General features: G+C 39.0%; 1 protein-coding gene across 1 annotated transcript; it reads left to right on the top strand.

The window, feature by feature from the left end:
* The first annotated feature begins 303 nt into the window (after nt 1-303).
* On the top strand, nt 304-18,355 carry STIL (SCL/TAL1 interrupting locus). The gene is made up of 15 exons (XM_009070631.1): nt 304-395; nt 2,023-2,138; nt 2,228-2,415; nt 3,336-3,583; nt 4,328-4,411; nt 4,536-4,622; nt 6,252-6,399; nt 7,544-7,653; nt 8,389-8,503; nt 9,312-10,361; nt 11,611-11,776; nt 12,530-12,755; nt 14,637-14,829; nt 15,452-15,705; nt 17,527-18,355. Exons 1-15 carry the CDS (start codon nt 304-306, stop codon nt 18,353-18,355), a joined length of 3,906 nt encoding a protein of 1,301 aa, XP_009068879.1.
* The last annotated feature ends 308 nt before the right edge of the window (nt 18,356-18,663 follow it).

The raw sequence follows: 18,663 nt of genomic DNA, 5'->3' as shown, positions 1-18,663 counted from the left end.
TGCAAACTTGTGATTTGGCCTCTACATCTTCCAGGGTTACCTGAAAATAACTGTCAGGTGGAAAACAAAAGTTTTGTGTTGACTGTGTAACTCTTGACAACTTCATAGGACAACGTTTCTGCTTCATTGGCCTGGACTTGAAACAAACAAAAAGAAGTACTAACAACTTATGTATCATATTTCTTGTTTTTCTCCTTGTGTCATGTCTTGGTTCCTTCTTTTAAACAATCTAAGATAATGATGTACTAAGCTTAATCCATTTTTTTTATTATCTGATCTCTTCCCAGATTTCTTCCTGAAAGGATGGTCCCTTTTAGTTTCCCTCTATCCAAGTGTGCACTGTGGGACCCAGTCCCTATGGGGGATGTCATTGGTGCACACATTACCTATTACAGGTATGAATAACCTTTCTTGTGTGGATAAAGGTTAAAATAAATGATTAATCACAGGATTCAAAGCCTCATTTTATCCTTTGATTCTATTGTATGGCAAGGCACAAGGGAAAAGGAGACTGTATGTTTGCTATAAGCATATAGGGATTTTCACTGGAAAGATGTGAGTTTCCCTTTCCATGGTGTAACAGTCAAGTGGGTTAGAGGTGCCTCAGTTCAAAGTAAGTTAGTTTCCTGCAGTTTTCTTCCCATATGGAGAAGTTTAAAAGTAACTGCAGATTTGTAGTTTTCTTCAACATCATTTTCCTTGTCTCTAATTATCGACAGAGGTAAACACGTTTGTAACAAGCTAAATAGTGTGCCTCAGGGAGAACCTGAATGTAAGCATTTGGCTTCAGGCATCTGCATTAAAATGCTGTAAGTTCCCGTGTTTGGGCATTTGGGTTTTTTTGTTTAGAATGAGTATAAAGGCAGATTTGGAGCACTTGCAAATATCTAGGGCAGGGTATTCTAAATCTGACTTGAAAAACAAACGGAGGGGGGAAATTGATCATTATTACTTAAATGGGTGATTTTATATAGGTGCTACAAAAACTTTGCTGTAGTTATTAGAGCAAGGGTATGGATATTTGTGCGTGAGGGTGGGCAGCCCTTACGTACAGGTCAGGGGTCTCCACTGAAACTTCCACATAATTTTCTTTGAGTTAGTTAAAACTTGAAGGTTTTAATATTAAGTTTAAAGTAAAATAATTTTATGGTGGCACTTCACTGAGTTAACCTTGAGCAGGTGGGATGTGAGCCACCATCACAGTATTCACTTAAACCTTCACATTCTGCTTTTCAGGTCAAAATCAGATCAGGTATCTCAAGCTAAAATAACATTGTTTTATTTACTGCCCTAGATTCCAAACTTACTAGATTATTTTACCAAATAGTGATAATATTAGCACCTAACCTTCTCCATACTTGCATTCCTGTGTCATTGAGCCCAGTCTGCTGCTGCCTTAAGCATCCACAGTAAATATAGTGCTAAAATGACAGAGCACCACACCAAAATTAGTTAAGCTTTTTGGCCTGTTCCACTCTTCAAACTTAGGAGACCTTTTAATGGTTCTGTGTTTTGCTTTTAGTGTTTCTAACTTTTTCCACCTACTAGAAAAATCATGCACTTGTGTTCATCTCTAGTTCTTGTGACAATATTGCCCTTCAGAAGAAAAAGCTTTTCCCGTTCCTTGTTACTTAGTCTCCATAGAAAGCTCTTATTCTCTCCTTGCTATTTATTCTCCATGGGAAAAGTTGTTTCCCATCTGATGTTGGTTTGCTGGACTAGTCAAACCAAATGTTCTCGTTGAGATGGTCATTCAAAGCATTCTATGGAGCTGCTCCAGTTAAAATATGAGTTTCCTGAATATTAATACTGGTGACAGGAGCTAAAATTTCACCGACATTTTATACAAAGTTGTTAATTCTTACCTATTTCTTGTTTAGGGCTTTGGCTGTTCCTGTATGTTTTCTTTTTAAAGGTCAAAAAAACCCCTCCATGAAACCTATTGCAAGATAATAAATACTTTTTTAAAAGCAACCATTAAAAATAATTTGTGACTTAAACTTGCTTATTGTCTCTTCTTAGAAACCCCAAGTTATCTATGCTAGAGAAGACCTTGCGGCTTGCCTATCGCCATGCCAAGCAGCATGAAAAGAAATGCCTTTCCTGTTTTTTGCTTGGGGCCCTTGCAGTAGATGAAGGTAACTTTAAACATCAGGTAGACAGACAATGTTGGGTTTTTGAGTAAGCTGTTTTGAAGGTTCCTGAGGTGTTGCTCTTTATTTCACAGATGGGGAAGGCATAACGCTAACAATAGATCGCTTTGATCCTGGTCGAGAAGTTGCTGGAGGGTCGGGCAAAATTCCAACTGCATCTCTTCCTGGAGACTTTTTGATTCCATGTACAGTTAATGCCTGGGGACCTTCTTCAGATAATATTTTAGTGCACAGTCCTGAAAATATCAGCTTGACATTCAAGGTAAGAAGCAATTTTTGGGTCACTTAAACAGAGACTGGACTACGCCCAGGGCTTGATTTCCAAGCAAGGTTATGGCTGAAGCTAAACTATGTGGTTAATTATGTGAAATGAGCTGCTTGAGTGTCATTGAAAAGTGTATCAGAAACAGTTAAAATCAGTTAGTCTTCACAGGTGTTCAGGGATCACAGTCTGTAATCTTGGATTGAAATCTTGATGTCTGACCAAAGTTTTTCAGCTGGTTTAACCACCAAAACCAGCAAAACAACAGTGATTGCAGCAAACTTACTTAAGAAAAAACAGCTTTTTTTTTCTTAAAACTAGCAGGGATGGGTTGCAGTATTTGGGCAGTTGTTAGTGTTGCTAGGGAAGTGACTCCCAAGAGATGTATAAAGTCTTTGTAGGTTAGTAGCTGTAGCTGAGGTGTGTGCCTGTCACTTCTGTGCTCTGCTCTAGACATATAATCTACTTAATGCCCCTTCTGTTCCTGTCAACTTTTACCTGTAGCTGTTGTGTGTACTTTATAATCACGGAAATAAAGCTTACTTCACTTCCAAGCTTTCTCATGACAATGCATCCACATGTTAAAATACAAAGAAGACTTTGAAAGATCATCCTGATCCTTCTCGTTGCCTGTTATTATATTGATTTTTAAACAATTTAAGTAACCCTATATTTTTAATACATCATAAAACTATGCTAAGATATGCATAGCTAATTTTCAAGTGTATTTTACATTATTCCTTGTATTCAGTAGGGCAATGAGCTTTGGAGACCTGAGTTAATGGCTTTTTGTACAGTATGTATTGCAGTAGTAGCTATGATGAATGATTTGAGGTCCTAGTGTAATACATCTTGAATCGTGATAATCACATGAAGATAATTTAGTGTATTTAACTCTTTTCCTTTTTCCTTACTTCTAGAGTCTGCAGCACAGTCTGTGCAGTAAAGAATCACTGGATCTTTCTAAACTGCTCACTGTTAGAGCTCACATTGTTTTCACAGAAAACCTGGATAACTTACATTTTAATTTTCACTGGGCTTCTATTACCATGGCAAATACCTTGGAATACACCCCTGTGAAGTCTGTCCCAATTATTCCAACAGCTCTAGCAAGAAATTTGAACAGTCCTATGAATATTGCACAAGTTCAAGGAACTTATAAATGTGGGTGAGTAAAAGGTGGGGCTAAAACTGTCAGAGTTGCCTGACAGTTTGTTGCCTTTCCTAAATTGGGTGGATAGGTGAGATCTCAAATGTACTTTGATTTTTACTAAAATAACTAGCACAAAAATGACATAACTTCTGGTCTTGGAAAAATCTAAAATGTTATGAACAATAAGCAGGAAATTGTCTGAGGCAGGGGGACACATTTCTAGATAACATAGTAAATATAAACAGCATTCAGCTTTTTAAACATCAGTACTAGCCCTAGAAGGAAAATCAGAAGTGTACAAAACAAAGCTTTTTCTGTTAATCATGCTTCTAAAGTATTGGTGAGTCATCAGGCTGACTGGAAATTAATTTAATAGGAGGTACTAAGTATAGATGAGGAAAATAATTTGAAGCAACTGAATGTCATTTGGAGAGAAATTTTATGAATGCATCTCTGAAAGTTACTCTTCAAATGGAACATGACTTGCACTTCTGGATTTGTTGTGAATGCTATTTCTGGTATTCACTAAAATACTAGAATTAGTACTAATGCTAGGTAAGTTTTGTCCTTGATAATTCTTTAATACACAGGGAGCTGATGAAAAGCTGAGGAGTTGGCTGTAACTGTGGAGTGAGAGTAGTTTTGATTTTTATTCCAGACTTCTTACAGTATTTTCTAAACTTGTCTTTGTCTTCAGGACTTTTTCCTGAAAGGCTGTCTTCCAAAATACTAAGAAAACCAACTTTTGCTTTCTTTCAGCTACCTTACTATGGACCAAACACGGAAATTGCTTTTGCTGCTTGAGTCTGATCCCAAGGCTTATGCTCTGCCATTAGTTGGAGTGTAAGTGTTTTGCCTTGTTGGTCCAGATTAATACACACATTGATTCAAGATGTATCTGAGGGATTACATAGTGGAAAGTTGGTAACCGAACTGTCTCTAATTAGTTATTTTTTCTTGCTTCTAGTTGGCTGAGTGGAGTTACTCATATCTGTAGTCCTCAAGTCTGGGCCTGTTGCCTGAGATATTTATTCAGTTCTTCAATTCAAGAAAGGCAAGTCACTTTTATAGGCAAAACATAGAAGGTATTGGCTGCTTAAAGATGTATTATAGAGAAATGCATGGCAACATGGGCTCTGTTCAAAGATATTTGAGGGAATTCTGTGATTTATGCTATATCCAGGTAAGGCTGTCTGTTTTAAATGTTCTTTCTGGTTTTCACTTCTGCCTGGAGAATTTTCTGTGACTGAATTGTTGGAATGTTGGGCTGATATCTCAAAGACAGAAGAGAGTAAACATTAATATCACTAAGGTCACTGCGTTGTAGTTTAAACAAGAAGCCACAAGCAGGAAACAGTAGTTTAAACAGTGGTGGGTTTTGGCTTTGAACTTTTCTTATGGGTATTTTCTTTGACACAAGCTTTCTCCGTGGTTGTGCCTGGCCAGCATATTGAAGGAAATGGATTTGCAGCTAACACTGTCCTGTTACGATACCTGTTAAATATTCAGATTTTAAAATAGTTTTTGCATTCTGATGTTTTTTCATTATGGTGTCAGTAGATAACCATTCCTCATTCTCTGCATCTTTTCACTTGTAACATTTGCCAAGTTCTATTTAGATGGAAGCTGGGAGGGAGTTCAGGTGTTTATAGTTTAAAACTGTACTTCAGGTAAATGAAACTAAAATATGCTGTATGCATAAGAATTTCTTCTGCTTGATTATGTTTTTAAACTATTAAATAAAACCACATTTGGTGAACAGATGTGGCTGTAGTTACAGAATGAACTTTCCATTAACAACTTAAATACATCCAAATACAGATAAGAGCCCAATTAGATTATTAGATAGGCAAGTAAAATGCTTGACTCTCATTAACTTTCATTGATTCCATCTTGGAAGTGGATTAGGGAGATTTGATGAACCATGCAAACAGAATTAACCTCTGCAGGCTAACTGCTTAATCTGTGCATTATATATTTTGAACTCTTAAGTATAATTTTGAAGTTGTGTGTGAATGTCTTCTTCAAGCATCGTGTTTCTACTGCTTCCTCTATCACATGTTACTTAAAGAAAAAGCAAACAAAAAAGCCCCAGAAACAAACACATTACAAGTCCTATAAAAAGAAAAATTGATGTGAAAGTAGTACTGCCATTTCCCAGAAACACACATTATTGCCATTATCCTTGAACTTTTGTATTAAATGCTGACTGTTCTTACAGTTCTCAACTTGTAGAAAAGTCCTTCAGTATAATTTTTCTTTTAAAAAAATCTGTTTGCTAATGAACATTTTTGAATGTTTTAGGGATAACTGAATCACTGAGAGTCTTTATAATACATCTTCAATTGAATTCTAAAAAGAAAACACAATATCATTTTTGCAGATATTTTCTTCTATGCTATTCTTGAACTCTTCCAGGAGCTCATTTAAAATGCTAAGTGATCATAAAAGTTTGAACTACAAAGGAGATGAATTATTCCCATTTCTCTACTTTGTTTGGAGTCTTGCATGTGACTTAAGTCATAAATCCCTGTACTCTATCTATAGCTCAGCACCACTTGAAATGCTGTGATTCACGAGTTTGCTGAACTGTCTGATACTTTGTTCACTATATTTGGAATCTAAGGGCCCTCTTCCTGTTTAGGTTGAGTTTGTTTTAAGGTATGTTTTTCTTCTGTTTTAGAGTTTTTTCTGAATCTGGGAGTTTTCTTATTGTGCTTTATTCATTGACACACAAAGAACCAGAGTTTTACGAGTGTGTTCCATGCAGTGGACAGACTGAACTTGGGTTTCAGATCTTAACTTGCCATGAAACAGTTCACCTCTTCAAAGTAAGTGGTTTGGTTTCCTTCTGCATTGTGGTTCTTCAAAATTTGACTTAGAAGAGTCATTATAATGTGATCCAAAAGGAACTGCAGTGTTTGAAGGTGGTGTAGCTCTATAACACTACCTTTCCACAGTGATTGCTGTAGATTTAGTTTGTCCCTCAAATTAAGACTTCCAAAGTCAGCACTGCTCACTTTAATAATAGCATTAAGGTTCTGTCTTTTAAATGTGCTGTGTTATACTTGGTTAGTGTTCCTTCCTACTAGTGACCTTTTGGCTTTATGAACAGAGGTTCAGACTTCCTATTGCATTTCTTAATCTGCTGTGCTATGTGCACCCTGGCCACATCTAACAGCTGCTCTGGGTGATGGTTTCTGGAGGGCACAGCTGAGTACTTGTGCTTTGCTTGAAGCTGAATGCAGAAATGAATTCAGTGGTTACTAATCGAGGGGTCTCTTGTTGCACTACAGTAACCAAGTATGATCAATTTTATCTTTGTGCAGAGTAACTTTTTGAAAGATTTTGATGGTGCAATGTCTGGGAGAGAGCTAGTAAGGTTTGAGGAAATCCTAGGAAATCTCAGTTCCTCATGTGTTTTCCTAGGCTGGTGCAGAACCTGGAGATGAGTTGTTGATCTCAATAAATGCTGCTATGCTCTGGCAGAGAAGCAGTGAGTGTAACGTGTCCCTGTGCTGTGTATTCTCTTCCCGATTCATTTTCCGTGTCAGGCTGCCTTCCACCTTTAGCCAAGGTGTACAGCTTGGCTTTCTGAAGAAGACAAACCTCAACAGAGGGTCACTTCAGTTGTCTCTGGGACTTGCCCAGATGTGGTGTGTCAAACAGTATAGGAACGTTTGCTGTTTCCTATAGCGGTGAAAGTGTGTGGAGGAGTATCTAAGCAGTTACAGCAAGGAAGCATCTGCTCATGGCTATAATTAGCCCAACTACTTTACAGAGTAGCAGGGGGAACAGTGTCAAACAGGAAGGGAAGTTGCCTCCCTCCTTGTAGTGGTGAAAAAATTGAAAGTAAAGGACAAGCAGCAAATAATCATATAAATGTCCTTGAAACTATTTCTTTGGAATTCATACCTCAGTGATGAAAAGTTTGAAGTTTCATGCTTCACAAATACAGAACACTTTTTATTCCAGAATGTTGAACCTTCAGACAAGAGCCCTATCCAGTTTGAGCTGAATGCAGAAAACCAAAATGCAGAAACTGAGTTCTTCAGCAGAGTTTGCAAGAAACTTCCTATCAGAAGGTAAATCTTTCAAATGTCATTTATATGCAAAAATGAAATATTTATTGGATGACGTTTTTGACCTCTTCTGTGCCATGTGTCAGTTCAGCTGTGCATACATATTCTTGCATTAAAATCTGTGTATGTGCTTTTGTTTATTCCTAGTCTTAATACTTTTCAAGTCAAGCTGACTGTATTCCAAGGGAAACTACTCACAGTTCTATTCTCAGTATTGGTGGTTCTAATGTATACAGTGGATGTTTCTAAAAAGGCTTCCTTACTGATGAAGCTTAGTTCACTGTATTAAGGTTTAAGTGAGATCTGTCCTTTGAACCACATCTCTAATTGAAATCTATGTAAGTTAGTAAAAATTCCCTTTTTCTTCTGGATTTTTGGAGCTCCGAGACCTGGATAGTTTGAAACTTAGGGATTTTTAAGAACCTGGCTTATCCATCAAATTTTTATCTGTGACTATAAGATGGCCTTTATTTTTCTTCAAAGTGCTACAATCTTTACTGTAGCACTTCCTATCTTTCTAATATAAATCGGTGCTTTGCTCTTAGAATGTCGCTTTCAAGGTGTGTGTGAGGCTGTGGGCAGGGAGAGTTAGTATGTCTTTGCCCAAAAGCAGCATTGGTATTTTCACCATATGCTGATACTGCACTGTAGATGGCACAGTGAAAAACATGAAGTTTCATGTTGTTGCTGCCAAATCTGGCAAGCAAACATTTTTACTTTGATTTATTTTGGGTTTAGTTCTCCCCAGGGCTCTTCACCCAGCAAATTGTCAGCAAGTGATCACGACTCTGGTGTAGAAGATGAGGATTTATCCCCCAGACCAATTCCAAGTCCTCACCCAGTGAGTCAACAAGTAAGTAAATAATTGTTCTGGGCATCTCAGATATGGCACTTAGAGCACCAAAACTCATTGAAAAGGGACTGTAGAGTGTAAAGCTTCTGTCTCGAAGTCTCGCAGGGGAAAACAGAACTGAAGAAACTAACCACATGTCCCAAATCCTGCTCTAGTTAAGTTGCCATTTTTCCAGTAATCTAGGCACTTTAGTTCCTGTATATACTATGATTTGGGAACAGAGATAGTAGGTTCTACTTTAGGAATCTTGCTACTGTTGAACGGAAGAGCTGTGGTGTCTGAGGCAAAGATAGAGACAGCAAACTACTGTGTATTTTTAGGTAAATGTAATAAAGATCTGCTGCTCTGTCCTTTTTTTTCACTGCAATGTATGCAAATACAATAAATAGCAGCTCTGATACAGTATAGGTCTAGAAGGATGTCACAGTTGTTGATTACAAAATATGTTCTGTTGCATCTATCTCCTGGGTCTAAGAATAATAAGAGAGAATATATAGTCCACTTCTAGAAGGGGAATATCCATACTCTAAAATGTGCTCCCAAATGACATGGAGCATTTGTTTGGTAGACATAGCTATTATGCTGTATGAAAGGAATTTTGCCCTTTAAGAATGATCCTAGAGATCCTGCTGCTTTTTCCGTATCTGGATTCTCCAATCTTTAGGAATGGATTTAATGTGTAGATGGTTTGGACCTGGTAATTGTCATATATTGATTTTAAATGAAACATGTTCTTCGACGAAATTCTGCATGTAAAGGGTAAACAATACATTTAAATTATCTTAAATTTCTGTAATTGTCCCTTCAGGTTACTGAGATTTTTCCTTCAGTTCCAGAACTGTCACTGGTTTTGGATGAGAGTTTCATAGAATCAGGACAATTGCCTAAACCAGTAGGGGCAGCAAATGCTAAAAGTCTACCCTCAGCACTACAGCAGCCTATTAAAAAGAAGTGGTGCTTGGGGTCTGTGTATCACCCCACCCAGCACTCTGAAGACAAGCAGAACTTTTCTGCTAATACAGGAGATCCTTCTTTGAAGCAATTACCAAATCCTATAAACCAGAAGGTTCCAGCTTCACTGCCTTCCAGAGGAAAGCAAGCTCTACTACAGCAACAGGTGCACTGTAAGAAGGCTTGCCCACAGTCAAGAAGAAATTCAGGATCGTCTTCTCCTTCAACCCCTTGCAGTGGGCCTTCCCCGGATACATCTGTGCATCACCCCAGAAAGCCATCAGAAAGAGTTCTGTTAAGTCCCGAAGATGTCACACAGCAGGGAGAGCCTCCAGTTAGGAGAACATCAATATCCAGTTCCAAGCAGCTTCCTGCTATGACTCAGCCAGTCCTCTACAACTCTGCATTTTCACCACAGAACTGCAGACAGCCACCAGACCTGCAGGTGCCAGTCCAAGTGCCACCTTGCTGTGCAGCATGCAGCTGTCAGTTTCCTGCTTCTGTCCAGTATAATCCAATAAACTCATGGCAAGGAATTGGTAAAATGAACCCCAAAAATGGAGCAGAAATCCAGTCAGAGATGGCTCAACAAAAGCCATGTGCAGTCCTCCATCAAAATATTTGCCCAAATATTTGCTGCAATCCAGGATATACCACAAGCAGCCCTATAAATGCAAGATACCATGGCAAAACAGGGAACTGTTCTCTGGACAATGGCTTATCTCCTGGAATGAGAATGCCATCAAGTGTAAGCCCCTTGAGTCTGCAGTTTTGTGCAGCCCACTCACCCTGCCTGCATATGCCTGCTTCTACAGCTGGATCAGATAATGGAATGATGGGATTATCTCCAGATGCATACCGGGTTCTTACAGAACAAGACAGACAACTCAAATTACTTCAAGCTCAGGTTTGTGGGAATGGCAGCTTTCTCCTCTGCCCTCTTTGTGATTATGCTTTGATAGTTCCCCTGCCAAAGGAATTAAATTAACTGTTGTCTACCCATGTTGGAACAAGGGAGCCTCTCCCGGGATGGAGATGGGCCTCGATTAGCTCTACTAATTGGTGTTCCTTAAATGAAAACTATTTGGCATTTGCCTTTATTTTTATCATGTTTCTGTAACATGAGTGTTTCCCTGTTTTGTAATGCAAACCAATATACCTTCCATATAAATGTTTTCCTATATATATACTTATTTATGTGGAAAAATTTGCTGCATAGGCTACAGGCTTTGGAATTACTGTAAATGTATAGGTGAAGCACAGAATGTTCTCATGTATTGCTTTGTCCACCTTCAACCCTGCAGCTCTCTGAGCTGTTGAGATTGTTCTTTGCAAACTTCAGGTTTTTTCAGAAAACTGGCTGGATTCATCAGATCTTTGCTTTGAGGGTCTCACTGAGTTCTGTTACCTCAAGTTTCTTCAAAACATCAGCCTCTTGATTGCACTGCTGCCTCCATATTTTGCAGGGTATGATTTGGGGCTGAAGAGACAGAGTTGAAATTTTGCTGCTGGTGATGAATGATACAAATAGTAAAGTTGTTCACAGTACTTAAAAATTACAGCTGAAATACGTTTTTGGTATAATTCTCTATGTAAAATTAAACTCTCAAAGCAGGGTTTGTGCATGAGAGAAACCTCTCTTTACTGCAGAAATGCAGCCTTCACTGTTAGGATATTTCTCCCTGGAGCTGTGAACTAATTGATGCACAGGGTGGATGCAAATCCTAGAGTAAAGACTGCTGGGCAACCTTAATTTTATCATTAAGTGCTTAGTTTCGTAATTAATACAAACTTGGTGTAGGGACAGTTGGCATACAAAGTCCTGGCTGGTAAGTTGGTAATAGGCTTTGTGTATGAATGAAAGGGACAAGGAATACTTCAGCCAGTGCAGTGCAAATAGGCTTTACTGAAGTTGTCTTGGTTCTGGCTCTGGCAGTGTGCTTAAAGCTCCTCTTTGCTAGCTCTGCCAACATCAAAATTGGTGTTTTGATGTGTGCTGTGTGCACTGCTGAGAGCTGGAAGATTATCAGACTTCTGTGGCAGTGCAGCTTGGATTTGAATCCAGGTCTTGGAGGAGCCCATTTTAGTAATTCGCTTTTGCCTGTTACAGTTTATATTTTATTGTACAAATCATAACTTTGTGATAACCATTACAGATCCAACGCTTATTGGAAGCACAGGCTCGCCAGGCTTGTTCCTCGGAGCCAGCAGCAGCCAGCGATGCTCCCCAGCCTGAGAAGCCAGGGGAGCTTGTTTCTATGGAAACACAGACCTCACCGGGTTCCCCCAAGAAGAAAAGTGTGAGCGTTGCTGTAAGCACAGGTAACGCTTTACTCTTTTAAAATAGACAACCACTGCTTTTTCTGGATGTTTCTGTCATTTGTTTGAGCATGGAGAGAGTGTTTTGCAGAAATGCCAAAGCTGTGCATGCAGGCACCTAGATCCAAAAGCCAGCTAAGTTCTCTAGGTGTTGTTTGTAAGTTTAGGCTGGAGTTACTTTTGTCTTTGGGCTGCAATGGCAGTGATTGCCATCACTGAAAGAATAATTTTTCCAATAGCTTTAGAAAGGTCTTCTATTTAAAACTGTACCTTATTGAAAGAAAAATCCACATCTTTTTTGACTTAATCCACTGTTTTGAAAAGTAATAGTTTCTATGCCATATAGAGTTCTAATAAACACTGTTTCTTGTAAGTCATGTGTGAGGAGGAGACTGTATTTGCTTTCATTTAGGCAAGTTATGCAGCTATATCTGTAAAGTGACATATTAATGTATTGGTTCCTGTTAAATGATTGGAAATACTTGGTTAGTCTGGAGGAAACTCTCAAACAGGCTCAAGGTCAATGCATTAAAATGATTTAATGCAACCATTTCTTTTCATCAAGAATGCTTTGGAAGAAACTGGGACTTGAATGATGTTTTGGCAACTCTTAGCTGCTTTAAACCCTAAATCACTTTTAAAATGGTGAAAAAACATGAATGGGAGAAAATGATTCCTCTAGCTTTTCAAAGTGAAAGGGTCTCAGAACATAGAAATGACTTTCCTTAAATGGGTAAATCTCTACTTTTGTCCTAGGTGCTAGTTTGTTTTGGAATACAGCCTCAGAAAAACAAGATGACTCCATACCACAAGGAAAAAAAGAGGATAGAGAGATTTCCAAGGAAGACATAAGCATTTCAATTAATGCTGAACAAGATGCAAGTAATACAAGTATTGCTTCTTCCTTAAGGGTGGTTGACATGCCCAGCTTTGTAGAAAGTATTCATCTTGTGGAAGAAGCAACTAATCAGAACACTCCCCAGTAAGTAATCAGAAATACCTTGTGTTCACATAATAGGCTGAACTGCCTTTCATAAGTTACTGCTTTCAGAACAGTTTTTTTCCTTAGGAATTACAAATAGTCACCTGACTTCAGCTGTTATGTTCTTTCCTTTCTTTGTTTTTTAACTATGCTTCCAATTGTACAGCTCACCAAAAAGCAGTTCCCTTTGGAGTCTGCATTTATCAGTCATGCAGGTTTAGCTCACCTACCTATCAGCAACAGCCGATGGCAAAAGCCTTTTCCTTGGAGAAGCATGTACAGTGTTGGCAGCTTTCCTTTTCTTACCTTGAATCCTGACGGGGAAAGAGAATGCTGCTATAGTTGGTTGTTTCCCTCAGTGGCTTTTCCCTGTCAGCATTGAGAACTCTTCCAATCTGAGGGGCTTGGGATGAGGAGTTTATTATTATGTGACTGTTCCCTGAATTTCTGGAGATTTTATATGTAATTACCTCGTGTGTAGTGAATACAGGTACCAGCTTCACTGCCGTTAATTATTTTTAAGCTCAGATTCTTTATAGTGCAATGACTATCTCAGACTAATTTGGGAAGTGATTTTAAAAATACTTTTATCTATATGGATGCTATTTTTACATAGGGAATAGCTCAAAAATTTAGCACTCTTAGTGATCTAATATCTTCTAAGTATAAAGTGCCAAAGGAGGGGGAATGCCCTTCCAGTTAAATTAGATTTCTAAAATAATCATATTGAGAAAGATGGTGGTAATTAAGCTATAACTTCATAGTGCTTGATTAAAGTCCTGTCTGTAAACATGTACTGCTACCATGATTGTTACAGATTCAAATCAGTCTTCTGAACATTGTATTTTGGGATGATGCCATCTTAAGGTTCTCTTCAGCTTGGATTCATAAATCTGTAAAGTAGCTGTATAAGTATCTTATAGTAAGAATGTAGAGCATCACCCAGATTCTTCTGAGGAGGAGGGGAACATTTTTGGGAATGATAAATAATTGCTAGTGTAACAGTAGCTGATAACCTACATTGACTATCTAGTATGTCACATGGTTTAAATCTTATCGCTTTCAACACAGGCAATTGATCAGTTGAGTTCTGAAATTCCCTTATCTTAGACTTGTCTCCTCAGGAGGAACAGGAAGGGGGAGGAGGGTTGCTTAAGGATCTCCTCGGGATGATAGTAGTATTGATATGTCTGGGCTCAAAAGGTTTATGCAAGACACACACCAGTAGCTGAAGGGGATGCAGAGCATCACGTGGTAACTCCTTCCAGAGTATTTACCCTTTTTACCCTGTATGGCTGCTCTTTCACATCTGCTAATGAGAAATATTTCAACCATGTGTGTTGTTCATGATACTCAATGTGTACATGTGTGCATGGATCAGTCTTCAAGAAGTTTTTGAACTACCACAGGAACCCTGTGGTCAGCTGCTCACCTTGGTAAAAGCAGCTGTTTGGATAAGTCATGTTTCAGAGTCTATGGAAAACACTTCTTCCTAAAGGCTTTTACAAATGCTGAAACATAAGACAAAATCCAAACTGTTAATAACTTACGTCTGCTTTAAGGTTAAATCATAGTGTCATGGAGTTTTTACTGGCCCAGAGAAGTCATTGCCACTTTCAAATCATCTTCTGAAAAGCTAGTCAGGCTGTTGTAATTTCACACTGAGGCGTTGCCTCAGTCCTCAAATAGCTATTGAAAGAAAGTGACTGCAGAAAGGAGCAAAGCCTCAAGCAGTAGACAAACCAAAAAATTGTTAGATCTGTTTCCAGTACTCGATTTTCCTCCTCCTCTGTTGTTCATGAAGAGATAAGGTACGTGAAGTGATAATTGTGCATTTTCTGTTTCAAGGAAGTATCTAGCTATCTCAGTGTTCTCTTCCAGAAATGGAAACGTTTCCCAAGCACTTGTTCGGAGTTTATCCTTGGGAGAAAGTACCAGTGTGTCTTTACAGAAAGAGCCATCGGAGGGAGCCAGCAACCAGGTGGTGGTAACAAGCGAGCAGATCTCAGAGCCACCCGCCTCGCTGCTGCCTCGGCAGCCGTCAGAGGATCAGAAGCTTTACCAGGACTTGCTGGTAAGTCATGCACATTTTCTGTTCTGCACTGAATGCAACAGTCAAAGCAGCACAGTGCTGAAGTTATGATGTGGTATTAGCATGAATGAAAACTGCTTGTGGTTTTCAAGTTCACATGTTGTATTCAACAGAAAGTTCCAAGTTTGTGGTTCTCAATTTTTTTTCAAAGTTTTCAGTGGTTGTTTTGTACTTCACTGTTTCATGCATGCATGGAGTACTGTCTACTATTTAATAAATAATAATTCTTTACTTCAAAGGTGTCAGTTGATAACTTCCCAAATTAGTGGCCTTTAAAATAGCACAGCATTTTACCTTCAGGTCCTTAAAGGGCAGATACTTTAATCTTGAAGAATATCAGTATGCAGTGTGCTTAAATTCAGAACAGACTCTTATAGAAAGCTTGAAATGTAAGATGTTCCAATGTTTGACTACACTGCTGTGAGTTTAAGTGTTTGCATCTGAGCTGAGTCTAAATTTGCCTTCTGTGTCAGAATAAGCTATTAACCCATTGAGTTGTATTGGAAACTGCATAAGAAGAAATCAGGATTTTGGTTTTTTGACAGCTCCCTCATTTAATGATGTTTTTATCATGTGATCTCTTCCCTGCTCCCTTTTTCTGTAGGGCCAAGTAAACCACCTCTTGAAGTCCTCAGAAGAGCAAGATCACTTACTTATAAAATCAGGATTTGTTAATGATGATGGTCCTAAGTATCAGGATGTTGATAATACAACAGAAGTGGCTTCAGAGGCTGACACAGGAGTGGTAGATAAAGAGAGTGTCATTAGTGCTACACTCAAACAGCTGAAGAGTCTTGGAGTGACAATGGACTCGCCTGGCAGGATGAAGAAAGATACACACAAAGTGGAGAATGCCAGGTAAAATACTGATGATTTTGAATAGTAAACTGTAGATCCAACTGAAAGTGAAGATTGGCTCAATGAGTAAAGAGAAGAGACTGTGTTCACTGCCACTAGGCATTTGTTTGAGACTTGATCGACATTTCCTGCAAAGATGAAACACTGGCTCATGCCTTGGGCATTTTGGATAGGTTTGAGAGCTCTGTTAGCAAAACTCAGATTATTTAAGTATAACACAAGTAGCTCTAGCTGCTAGAGCATCTGGTGGTTCTTGAACTATTGTGCATGCAGTAGCATTCAATTCCCTAGAATAATGAGGCTGCTTGAGTAATTTCAGTGCTTTGGGCTATGTATTCCAGAGAAACACTGGACTTGGGAGGCTGAACATTGAGCAGATATGTATTTTGTCATTGCTTCTTAACCTTTGTCTTGCACTTCACCAGTATAGGTGAAATTGTTATCATGGCTTAGGTATCTAATTAAAACTGGTTCTGTCCTAATTGTTTGTTATGGTGAGTGCCTTGCCTTGAACAGAGACTGCAGTGGCTGGAGAGGGAAACAGCTGGGTTGAAACAGAGGAAGGAACAGAAGTGACTTCTGAAGAAGGGCTTTTAGGCACAGGAATTTACTTAATGTAGCTGCTTAGGCATAGGCTGACTGCCTGGTACATCTTCACTTTCATCCTTATTGACCCTAGTATGTAGCTGTTCTGTAAATAAATCATCTAGCCATCTCCTAATTAATATCCTCTTCAGCCATGTACCAAAAGATTTTTCCAGTCTTAGTTTCTAACCTCTTTTATCTCATTTTCACTTGAATTTTATTGGGTGCTTTTCCGGAATTTCTGGTCTACCATCCTGGCTGGGATGGTCTGTCAGTGTTCTTTTAATGTCAATAATGTGTGAATAAGTGAACCCATAAGACAAAACTGGAGCTCTTGGGGTGTTTTGCTCAAACTTGGGGAGTGGGGTGGAGTTCTTCCTTCTGCCACTTTCATGACTGATAAACAATTCTGAGAAAAGGTCTCCAGCTCAGCAGAGAAGGAAACAACAGTCCAAGTCCATAGCATAATCAGTGGTGGTTGTTCTGAGCCAATTTATTCTCCCTAAACAAACTTCAGAATTTGTGCTCAGTGTAATAGGAAGCCTCTTAACTCTCAACACATAGAGTTTGAGAACTAGTATATGACGCATGTAATAAATGCACTGCTTTATAACCACTGCTGGTGTACCAGAGCTTGTCCTTTCAGTCTTTAACACCTAATGTATGCAAGAAATTGGTGTATTAAGCAACAGAACAAATGAACATTTTTCTTACTGAAGAATACCTTCAAAAACTAGAAGTTTGTAAGCTTCTGAAAACAGATACTATGTCAGAGTTTCTGTAAAAATCCTAGGATTGCCATGCATTGGGAAAAAAAGATGTTTGTGGTCTCTGACATTGGGCTTTGTATCTTCTATCTAATCAGAAATTTTGGGTTGGATGGTGTAATCTAGAGTCTTAGAATCAGAGACACATATTGTCATATTCACTGGTGAGAAATGGCCAAAACTCAGACCTGCTTTAAATCCAAAACCAGCTCTGAAACCTGCTAGGGATGGGTGGCTCTTCATGTGAGGGTAGTGTGTGCCAAATCAGGATGGAAGTCTCTAGCACAGTGTTAGGATACTGTGCGTGTGAGTAGCTGCTTTTCAGTATATGCAGAAGATATGATGTTGGTGCTGATCAGCCCAGTGGAGCTGTGGTGTTCAGAAGGAAGTACAGTGAGCAAAATTGTTATATTGTGAAATTCATCCTTTCCCTGTAGTGCTAAACTAACCTTTCGATGCTTTATTTCAGCGTCTTGGCGTGCATTAATCCTGAAGCAGTGGTGCCTGGATTAAACTATATGTCATTTGCCAATGTCAGCATGTGTGGCTTAACTCCTAACATTGTTGATCTGAGCATGGAAGCAAATGCTATAGCACTGAAGTATCTCAGTGAAAATCAGTTATCTCAACTGTCTCTCAGTCATTCGGGCCAAAATCTTCCTGCAGACTTTGCTTTCCAAGACATCTTGCATACAAACATGGACAAGAGCATGGTGGGTCTTAGCTTAATTTCACCAAACAATATGTCTTTTGCAACCAAGAAGTACATGAAGCGATATGGGCTGATACAGGGCAGTGACAGCAGTGAAGATGAAGAGGAACTGCAGGTTCAAAATGGCAATTCTGGCTCTGTCAAAAGCGAAAGCATGCCAGACAAAAACTGTACCCCTGTGTTGGACAGCTTCAATCAGTTGACTGAATTATCCAAAAGAATTGATGGAAGACTTCCCATCCATCTAAAAAGTCACAGCAGAGAGATGACTACTAATGCTTCTCCACCAGACTTAAACCACCCCGTACTAAAAAATATTGTGAATGAAATTTTTCCTCCCAGAGCAGAGCAAGCAGATGAAAACTCAGTTCAGATCTTAAAAGATTTAAAATCAAAAACCAAATTGTTACCTGGAAAGGTTGAATTCACTGAACAACCTGTTAGGAAAGATGAAGGAGATACTCAGGTCTTCCCTGGAAATCTATGTACTCCAACGCTCGAAACATTAAACCAGTCAAACAGCATAAATTCTGTTGGCACCATTCTGGATGTGAAACAGCTCAGGCGGTTGCCAAAGTTGTTCTGAACATCCCCTGAGATGGCTAGCAACTGGTGTTTCAAATCAGAGGGACCTCTCTGTAAAAGACACAGGAAACCACGGATTAAGCTGTCTTTGAAGAGGTCACTCTGTTGTAGCGCTGTAAAACCTGCAGAACTGAGTTTTCAGCCTAGGTTGGAGGCAGCCACCTCTAAGTGCCTGGCTGAGGCAGTGCTGATCAGCATTGTGTGTGCACTTTTGTTTACAGGTAGGTGTGATTTTAAAGCATCTAAAAGTTGAATCAACTTGTCCATGATGTACTCAATGTACTTTTCACAGGGATGATTGCCTAAATG

The sequence above is a fragment of the Acanthisitta chloris genome, unplaced genomic scaffold (assembly GCF_000695815.1).
Source record: "Acanthisitta chloris isolate BGI_N310 unplaced genomic scaffold, ASM69581v1 scaffold24402, whole genome shotgun sequence".
NCBI classification, from domain to species: Eukaryota; Metazoa; Chordata; class Aves; order Passeriformes; family Acanthisittidae; genus Acanthisitta; species Acanthisitta chloris.
Note: the sequence above shows the minus strand (reverse complement) of the source record. Positions and strands in the feature narration are given on the sequence as shown.